The sequence below is a fragment of the Motacilla alba genome, chromosome 9, assembly GCF_015832195.1.
Source record: "Motacilla alba alba isolate MOTALB_02 chromosome 9, Motacilla_alba_V1.0_pri, whole genome shotgun sequence".
Taxonomy (NCBI): domain Eukaryota; kingdom Metazoa; phylum Chordata; class Aves; order Passeriformes; family Motacillidae; genus Motacilla; species Motacilla alba.
This window is the reverse complement of record NC_052024.1, coordinates 24,394,150-24,404,287: the sequence shown is the minus strand read 5'-3', so window position 1 is coordinate 24,404,287 and position 10,138 is coordinate 24,394,150. Positions and strand designations below refer to the sequence as shown.

General features: G+C 57.6%; 1 protein-coding gene across 1 annotated transcript in view; it reads left to right on the top strand.

The window, feature by feature from the left end:
* The first annotated feature begins 9,295 nt into the window (after positions 1-9,295).
* LEKR1 (leucine, glutamate and lysine rich 1) overlaps positions 9,296-10,138 on the top strand; it is a 36,413-nt gene continuing 35,570 nt past the window's right edge. The window contains exon 1 of the mRNA XM_038146463.1: positions 9,296-9,460. Within this exon, the coding sequence (XP_038002391.1) occupies positions 9,413-9,460 (48 nt within the window). The 5' untranslated portion in view covers positions 9,296-9,412. The remainder of the gene's footprint in view (positions 9,461-10,138) is intronic.

Genomic DNA, 10,138 nt, shown 5'->3' with positions numbered 1-10,138 from the left:
TAAAAGAGAGGATCTGCACTTTGGTATTAGCAGTCAGCCAGGAAATCCGTGCCTGGTGCCAGAAATGGGCCTTCCTTCATAAATCTGTATTTATTTTCATTTCCTTGAGCAGCGGTGACGTGCCAAATCAGCTGTGCTGGTGTCCTGACACATTCTGGAGTGCCATGGAGCAGGGGAGGCTGGGCTGGAAAGCAGAGACGGGACTTGCCTCTGATTCACTGGGGACACGCACAGCTGGGAAGTGCTGGCTTTCAGGGAATGGGGATGGGACTGCGTCCTGATCCCCAGAAAGAACTGGCAAAAGGCGCTTCCGCAGGGAGCTTCACACCTTTGCAAACAGAAGTGATCAGTCCTGATTGCCCTTACCACCCTGACAGAATTAGCTGCTATTGATCGTAGGTTTATTACAAAGCAGGAAAGCTGTGATCAAGTGTGCTGAAATCAATGGAACAATCCCTGCAAGTGTCTGAGGCCAGGACGGACGGGGTTTGGAGCACCCTGGGATAGGGGAAGGTGTCCCTGCCCACTGCAGGGTGGAATGAGATGAACTTTTACACCTCTCCCAACCCAAATCATTCCATGATTCTATAATCCAGAGATCTGGATGGTCTTTCAGCTTGGCCTGTCTGAGCAAACCTCTCTCAGTGTAAAATGAGCTTTATTCTGTCAGTTGATCATTTCACCATCCCTGGAGGTGTCCAAGGAAGGCCTGGCATGGCACTCGGTGCTCTGGGCTGGGGACAAGATGGGGGTTGGTCACAGATTTGCTCTTGGAGGACTTTTCCAGCCTCAGTTGTTCTGTGATTCTATGATTCAATCCACTTTCTGTGCGCTCTGTGAAGGAAAAAGGCTCTGTATGAATAACCTCTAACTACACTTCTTTTTGGATCCGAGTTAATTCCCAAAACTCCCGTGTCCTGTTGCTGGTCCCTTCCCCTCCACTGGGAAGGCTTTACAGGGTAAGGGTTACGTGAAGTGCTTTCTAAAGTTCTATTTTTGAGAGTTCTGAAAGGTGACACCTGTGTGGAAGTCATTGCCATCCTGAAAATAACCAGGGTGGCAGCTCCGGGCACTGTGACATTGGTGAGCAGGGACACGCATGGCACGGGGGGAGTGGGACTGGCTCTTATCAGGGTTTTAGAGCACCAGGTACCGTGGAGCTTAATCCTGACAGGGCCTCAAGGCGTGACAGCTCGATAAATATTGAATGTGCCCTTAATCTCGGGGCGGGGAGTGCTGTACCCCCAGCAGGAAGTGCTGATCCTCCCTTTGTGAGTGCAAGATACTGCAGCGAGTATCTCCCACCCTATCGGCCCAGATACGGGAAGTGTACTCAGAGGGATGTTGTGCAAAGAGCAAACAGCAGCGCGGAGAGCTTTTGTTCCGCAGGCACCGAGCCCAGGTCAGCAGGTGACACACTGCAGAGCTCCCAAAATTGCAGGCTTGGAGTCAGATCTGACTTGGTCTGGAAAGGGAGGTTCCCTCCCCAGAAAGGGGGGTTTGGTGCGCTGTCCTCCCGCAGTGGAACGGGGAGAAGGGAGAGTGCAGGGACAGTGGGACACATTGTGAGCCGACCCCAGTGCCGGGCACCCCAGATCCTGCTGGGGGACATGGCTCTCACCCTGCAGCCCTTCCTCTCAGCCCTGGAAGAAAGGCCAGCAGGAAAAGGTCAGGGAGCTCAGTGTGTGTGACTCTGGGCTCTGCAGGGAGCCAGCCTCGGCTCGTGAGGGGAGGCTGCAGTGTGGGATGCCAGGTTGGTTGTGTGTGGTTTCCCGTGGCGCAGCCGTGACTGATGCCCTGTGACAGCCCGTGCGTGGCGCCTGCTGCTCTGCTGGTGCAGCTGGGGACTCTGTCACTTCTCACCATCGCCACACGACAGCAAAACTCTCTGGGAATGAAATTTTCTGCCATGAAATGGGGGCTCACGAAAGCACTCACTGCAACCACGGGGAATGAATTCACTTTTACTTTATCACAGTGCCATGAGGAAACGGAGAATTCCGTAGTGCACCGTCCCTGTGTGGTGTGACGGGGGTGTGGGGTCCTGAGTGGCACCTCTGGCTTTAAGCCATCAGCTGCTGCACTTTAGGATGGACCCACAGAGTGTGGCAGCAGCCTGAGTCCCTGCAGGAACCCCTGAGCTCCCAGCAAGGCTTGGTCTTGGACACAGTGATGAGATCCCAGAATCCCCGAGGCTGGAAAAGCCCTCCCACACCATCGGGTCCCAGCTGTGCCTGATGCCCACCTTGTCCCCGGCCCAGAGCACTGAGTGCCACCTCCAGCCCTTCCTGGGACACCTCCAGGGATGGGCACTCCAAAGCTCCCTGGGCAGCCCCTGCCAAAGTTTAACCCTTTCCGTGGAGAAATTCCTGCTGATGTCCACCCTGAGCTCCCCTGGCCCAGCCTGAGGCCGTTCCCTCTCCTCCTGTCCCTGTTCCCTGAGAAAAGATCCCAAATCCCCCCGGCTGTCCCCTCCTGGCAGGAGCTGTGCAGAGCCACAAGGTCCTCCCTGATCCCCCTTTTCTCCAGGCTGAGCCCCTTCCCAGCTCCCTCAGCCCCTCACAGGACAGACTGTGGATGCAGGTCGTTGTGGCCATTTCCTGGGGAGCAATTCCCTGTGACATATCTGGGCCACCTTTGGTGTGCCCTCCCTCGTACCCTGGTGGCTGCAGCTGGGGCTGCATCTCCTCCTGCACCGCAGCATCCTGCGGCAGGGCTGGGGACCTCTTCAAAACCCCTCTGGCAACGTGTTATCACCATGGCGTGTCACCACGGCTTCCAAATGGTGGCTGCAGGCCACCAGAGATGGGGACAATGCTGCTGGTGCCATGTTGTGTAAACAGGAAGAAAATTTGCCTGTTTCCTCGGTGACTCCATGGTGACCAGGAAACACTGGCCCATTTCACAAGCCTCCCCTGCCTCTCACGGGTCACACACATGGTTTGCTTTCCCCAGAGCCACGGACACCTCTCTGTGTGCCTCTGACAACTGAGTCACAGCTGCTTGGGCTGGAAGGGACCTTAAACCTCAGGGACCCCTGGCAGGGAGTCCCCACTTCTTGATCCCAAACATGTCAACAGCTCTGGGCCTTCTGCTGGCAGCTGTGCCAAGGTCTTCAATAGCTTTTATCTGGGATAAATCACCAAAAAAAAAATCCAAATATTTTAAAGCAATTTAATCTGAAATCTCCTTTCTTAAACCATTTAGGATACTTTGAAATAGCAAACAGCTTATGGAAACCATCACGTGCTGACAGATTCACAGGAATGGGGACAAAATTTGTGATGCTGAGCAGTGCTAGAGGAGCCCCAGAACAACCACCCTGAGGGGTCTGCAGCTCCCTGGGTAGGCCCTTGGAAACCAGCCAGCACGGCAAGTTGGTGGCTGCTACAGCTCCTGCACCTCCCTGGGCTCCACAAGCTGCCAGCTCAGCTGGCATCGAGCCATGGGTCACCTCAGGCGGCCACGGGTCACCGCGGGTGTCCTCAGGACACGATGGCCGAGGTCTTGGTCAGGGCAGGACAGAGGGCCATCCTCTGGCCATCACCTCCCCCGGTATCTACCTTCAGAGAGCAGAAATAACCATTTTTGCACTTGAGTAAACATCGTCTCCACTTGGATGTTAGCTGCAGTCTTGCCCTTGCTCATTTTGAAGTCAGTGGGTTTGACAGATGAGGAAATGGGTTCTAAAGCAAAGCAAGAAAAATCTTATCCCACTTTATTTTCATCCCAGTTCCGCACATATAAGGGTAGGGCTGCTTCTCTACAAGTCTGTTGTAGCAACAGCCTGCAACCAACACACACGTGCTGTTGTCTCTTTGTGGGAGATAAATGTACATTGTCAGGCCATGCCATGGAAATGCAGCATTTGCATTTTCCGGTCAGGATGTGCCAGAACGCTGCAGGGCAACCCCAAAGCAGGAGCTGGGCACTGAGGTGAGGCAGAGGAAGGAGCAGCCTGACCTCCTGCCAGGCACTGCATGCTGCTGTTTAAAAGGGGACGGAGAGGAGCCCAAGCAAAGCTCCAGAAGTGTGTCACCAGTAAATATAACACAGTCTCAGGGTTTGCAAAGACCCTCCTCACTAGTCCTTACTTGTATGGGTACGCCCATTCCCTTCGCTGTAGGCTGGGAGACCCAGGGATTGGGTCTCCCAAAAACAATCCAGGGATTGTTTTTGCATGCTGGATCTCAGAATGATGCACACACACTGATCTTGCTCCCTGGATTCAAGTGAGCCCCACAATCCTCTTTGGGACGCTCCATCCTCTAAACATGCTGGCTTCCTTCACTTGTGTTTTCCCTTTATCTTTTCCTGTTTTACAGTGACTCCACGGTTGCTTCATCACTGCCTGGTGTTTCTTCCAGTAGCTCACCACGGCTGTAACATCTGTCTTGTTTCATCCATCCTTGTCCCCTTCCAGTGGGGAGGGCTTTGTGTGCAGTTTCTGTTTTGGCAGGATTTTCAGGTTTGTTTTTTTTTTTTTTAAAGCCAGCAATAGAAACGTTTTGCTCCCTCCAGCTCCCGTGTTTAAATTAGGAAAGAGCAGATTGCTGGTGGCTGGGGGGAACAGGGAAGATTGATGGGGTTTCTGCCATCCCATGGGAGTTCCCTGGCAGGCTCCTGGGAAACTGCTGAGTCCTGCACAGACAAACCTCACCCTCGTGGTAACAGCTCTGTTTTGCCTGAGGAGCCACCAGGAGTGCCACCATCATTGTCATCCAGGAGCATTAGGAGATCTCATAGATATGCCCTAGAATGCCTCAAAAATAGAGAACAAAACCTCCCACCCCTCTGCACCATCTCCCAGGGGTTGGGCTTTTGCTTGGACCCTTTGACAGGAGAAGAGGAACCAGCCTCAAGCTGTGCCAGAGAAGGTTCAGGTTGGATATTAGGAGGAACTGCTTCATGGAAAGGGTTTTTCAGCACTCCAAGGGGCTGCCCAGGGAGGTATCCAAGGAATGTCTGGATGTGGCACTGAGGGCTCTGGGCTGGTGACAGTGCGGTATTTGGTCAGTCAGAGGGTGGATTCCATGACCCTGGAGATCTTTTCCAACTCTAACCATTCTTTGATTCCCTCCCCAGATGCCATCCTGCTGACTGGCCTGTGCCCTCTGCCCCTCCGTGCCCGTTCCTGACTGCCAGAGCTGCCTCTGTGCTCTGCATTCCCTCCTCACCCCAGCCCTGTATCCCTGACGCTTTTCCTGGCACCCTTCCCAACTCCTCTTGCTGCCAAGTCAGACTCAGTACAAGCGTCTTGTATTCCCTTTCAAATCCTTTCCTATCGTGGCAAATAAACCCACTGTCCTCCACACACACACTCCTGATATTATCCTTGACAGCTCTTCACTTCTGGCACTCAGCTGCTGCTTAATCATATGGTTTCTTTCTCTGAGTCACCTCGTGTGCTCTTGCAGCCAAGAGCTTGACTTTGATTTGGCAATGTCACGGCAAGAGCGCATCCCTCGGGATCCCCTTGCTGCCCCGCATGTCCCACTGCCACCAGCACGCTCCTCTGTGCTCTGCTCTGGGCCACATCGGTGCCTCTGGAGAGCGGGACCATTCCCTGCCCTCTGCCCTCCTGCACACACCACCAGCACCCCGCTTTCCCTGATTTTATCATTTCCCTGCTGCTTTGCAGAGTTTCTGTTCTTAGCACTGAGCGACCTGCCTGACCTTGACTCCCAGGTAGCCCCGGCGCTCAGATCCCTTCTCCAAACATCCTCCCACTGAGGCCCCTCTCCCCCCACGCTCTCGTCCTTGTGACATTTGCAAAGAGGGGGCAAACGGAGCAAACCAAACAAACCCAGCAAATACCGCTGGAAAAGGGGAACCAGCGCGATGTGCAGGGAGCGCCGGGAATAACCTCGCTGCCTTCCGAGCCCTGTCCTTCCCCTGACCCCTCCTGCCGCACGTCTGCTCCGTGCTGCGGGCCCGGCACGGGACCCCCCGCTCCTCCCCAAATCCCCTGTGTACCTACAGAGCGATAACCGAGCTCTGCTCCTCCCTAGGAAAACAACCTGAGCTTCCCAGAGGAGCTGTTTGCAGACAATGCTGCAAAACCGCTTCCCTGCGCCGCTCCTCGTACCGAGCAAATGTAAGGGCAGCCTAAAGCCAGAGGGCTGGGGTAAAAGTTGGATTTCTCACTGTCCAGAGAATGCTGCAGGTGCGGACACACCTATTCACCCTCCCAGCCCCTCGGCCGGTCCCGCTTTGTGCGAAGAGGGTGTTGGTGTTTATTGCCTTTTCCCCCAGCTGCATGCTGGCACGGACTTTGCTCCTCTGGGCTGGGATTTCTAAGCAGCGGGAGGCTTTCCACGTGTGTTTGAGAAGGTACAAAGCCTGCTGGAAAACAATGGAAATAGCTGCCTTATGACTGCTGCGTGTCACGCACTCGGTTCTTGCCCGCTCGTTTGTCCTTGGAGCTGCTCGAGCCGCCTGGAACCTGATCCCGAGCGGTGCCGGGCACCGGGGCTGGCACGAACACCGGCACCGTGCCACGGGCACAGGCTCCAGCCTGGCCAGAGCTCCAGGCCTCGGCCAGGGGCTGACCGACCCCCTCATCCCCCGGAGCACCGCGGATGTGTGGAGCAGGCAGTGGATGCCATGAGGAACGGGGGGGTTTGTGGGGGCTTCCTGCTGGCAGGAAACAGCTGCTTCAGACCTGAGTGCTTCTCCCGTGCTCTGCTTCCCACAGGGCCCCTGGCCTGGGAGCATCCCGGCTGGCTCAGCATGGCTCTGCCAGGCTCTCCACACCTCCAGGACAGGATCTCCCCGGATCCCCTCGGACAGGCTCCCCTTCAGCCTTCCCAAAGCACAGGCTCCCTCTGCGCAAGCTTCCCTCAGACCCCAAAGACAGGATCTCCTTTATTCCCCCTACAACAGCCTCCCCTCAGCCCCCCAGGACTGGATCTTCTCATCCACAGGCTCCCCTTTGTCCAATCTCTTTCAGGTCCCCAAGCACAGGATCGCTTCCATTTCCCCCAGGATGGATCCCCTCACCTGCTCCTCCAGCACAGCCTCCCCTCAGCCCCGCCAGTACCTGGATCCCCTCAGAACCCTCTGGGACAAGCTCCCCTCATCCTCCCCAGCACAGGCTCCCCTCAGCCCCGCCAGTACCTGGATCCCCTCAGAGCCCTCTGGGACAAGCTCCCCTCATCCTCCCCAGCACAGGCTCCCCTCAGCCCCCCCAAACACAGGATCCCCAAGACTGGATCCCTTCGGCTCCCTCTGGCCAAGCCCCCTCCAGCCCGTCCTCCGCGGGCACAGCCGGGTGGGGAGCGGGATGCAGCAGCCTCCGTTCCCCGTCCCTCCCTCTCTGCGTGCTGCAGCCCGCCTTCCCCCCGCCCTGCCGCGCTCCCCCCGCTCGCCGCCCGCGGTGATCCGCGCTGAGCTCACGGCCGCGCCTCACGACACCCCGGCTCGGCACGTCAGCCCCGCCATCGCGTGAGAGCCGCCGCCCGCCGCCGCCCCCCCGCCCGCCGCCATCACGCACGGCGGGAACAGCTGCCGGCACGGCGCGGCCAGACCCCGCTCCCAGACCCCGCTCCCAGCCAAGGCGGGCTCTCGCCAGCTCCTATTAATGCAGATCTTAATTAATGACCCCCGCGGGGGGCGAGCCGCCCTTCACACGCAACACGCGCTCCCCCTCCGTTCGCCCGCGCCTGGCGTGGAAGCACGAAGAGGTTAAAATGGAGGCGGGGGCGTGAGGCGGCTGCCAAGGCGGGATTAGCGCGGCTCGGAGCTCGGCACGCAACGCGGGACGGGGCACGGCGGCCACACGCGAGGGACCCGCGGTGACACGCGTGGCACCGCCGTGCAAAGCCGGGGGGGAGACGGAGGGCTCCGGGAGCCCGAACGGGCGCACAGTGCCCTCCGCCTTCCCCCTGGCTTTGCATCCCTCTGTTGAGACAGCACTTATTCACCCATTTTTCTCCCCCCCCCCCCCCCCCCCCATGCAATTTTCCTTTTTTTTTTTTTAATAAAGCTTTTGTTTCTGTCCCCTAAAATTCACTACTTTCTTCAGTCCAACCCCCCTTTTCTCCCCTATTCGTCTCCCAACCTTACTGATGCTTCACCTCAGAGGTGGGTCATGCATAAATTAAATCAAGGTCACCTCCTTTTATGTTTTTGGTTTTTGTTGGTTTTTTTGCCATGACCTGTCCCCAGTTTTGTGTGTGTGTCCCTAAATTATGCTTTTGGGGGTGTATTGTTTTATATAAGGCTGTAGGGAATGTTTTGGGGATGTAGGGACTGCTTTGGGGATGCAGGAATTCCTTTGGGCAGATGGTCCCTGCTGTGTGATAAAGCCAAGTCCCAACAGGGACTGGGTTTTGGAGGAAACAGGAACCCATCAGCGCTGGAAAGAAGGGCAGAAGGTAGAATTAATCCCGCTGAAACTGCCGAATCGCGCTGCCAATCCTTCCCTGATTTATTTATTTTCGTGACTGTGTGTTCGCTCCAGTGGGTCTCACCGGGAGCTGGCGGCTCCCGGTTCATCCCGAGGTTGAGCTCGTGCCTCGGGTGTGACACACAGATGACCCGGCTGGCAGGGCCGGATTTGGGGTGGCGAGGACTAATTTGGGGTGTCAGGGGTGGCTTTGGGGGTGTCAGAGGCGAATTGGGGCTGGTGGGGCTGAATCAGGGGTGTCAGATGCAGGTTTGAGGTGTCAGGAGGGGCTTTGGGGTGTCACGGCTAAATTTGGGCTGTCAGAGCTGGCTGGGGGAGCAGAGGTGGTTTTGGGGTGTCAGTATAGAATTTGGGGAGTCAGGGACGGGTTTGGGATGTCAAGACCAAATTCGGGACATTGGGGGTGGCTTTGCGAGTGCAGGGCCAAATTTGGGGTGGCAGGGCCGAATCGGCGATGTCAGGTTTTGGCTTTGGGGTGTCAGGGTTTGACTTCGGGGTATTGGGGGGCTTCGGGGTGGCAGGGCCGAATTTGGAATGCCAAGGTTCGGCTTTGGCGTGTCAAAATCGAATTCAGGATTTCGGGGCCGGCTTCGGGGCGTCAGGGCTGAATTTGGGGTGTCAAGGTTTGGCTTTGGCGCGTCAAGGCCCAGTTTGGGATGTCGTGGTGTCAGGAGCGGCTCTGGGGAGGAACTTCTGGCATGTCAGGGCTGGCTTTGGGGTGTCAGGGGGCTTTTGGGGGTGCACTAAACCCCGATCCCGCGGCGAGCCCGGGCCGCGCTCCGCTCGCCCCCTCACCTCAGCCGCCGCGCTGCGCACGCGCCGTTGCCGCGGTTACGGCGGACGCCGCGGCCACAAAATGGCGGCGGCCGCCGCGCCCCCCCCCGCCCCTCACGGGTCCCCCCTGCCGGGACCCCGGCGGGCCCTGACCCCCGAGCCCCCGCCGCTCTCGGAACCCCGAGCCCCCGCCGCTCCCGGAGCCCGCCGCCGAGCCTGCGGGAGGCCATGGAGCGGCGCGGCCCCGTCCACGCGCTGCCCGAGGAGATCCGCAAGGTACGAGCTGTGGAAATGCCAAACCCCAACACTCGGAGCTCCTGCAGCAGCTCAGGGGATGTTGCACAGGCCTGTGAGCACCGGGGCGTTATCTGCACATTTTGGCCCCGGGTTAGGTTGGGTGTTGGGTTTCCTCACTCTTTGTGCGGTGTAATTACAGTAATTCTATAGGAACCTTGCAGAGGAGCACCTGAGTCTGTGCCGGGGCTGTCATTGCAGGTGAGTTTTGGGGAACACCTCGCCCTGCGCCAGGGCTGTCACTGCAGGTGAGTTTTGGGGAACACCTCGCCCTGCGCCAGGGCTGTCACTGCAGGTGAGTTTTGGGGAACACCTGAGTCTGTGCCAGGGCTGTCACTGCAGGTGAGTTTTGGGAAACACCTGAGTCTGTGCCACTGTTGTCACTGCAGGTGAGTTTTGGGGAACACCTGAGTCTGTGCCGCTGTTGTCACTGCAGGTGAGTTTTGGGGAACACCTCGCCCTGTGCCACTGTTGTCACTGCAGGTGAGTTTTGGGGAACACCTGAGTCTGTGCCAGGGCTGTCACTGCAGGTGGGTTTTGGGGAAAACCTCGCCCTGTGCCGGGGCTATCACTGCAGGTGAGTTTTGGGGAACACCTGAGTCTGTGCCACTGTTGTCACTGCAGGTGAGTTTTGGGGAACACCTGAGTCTGTGCCGGGGC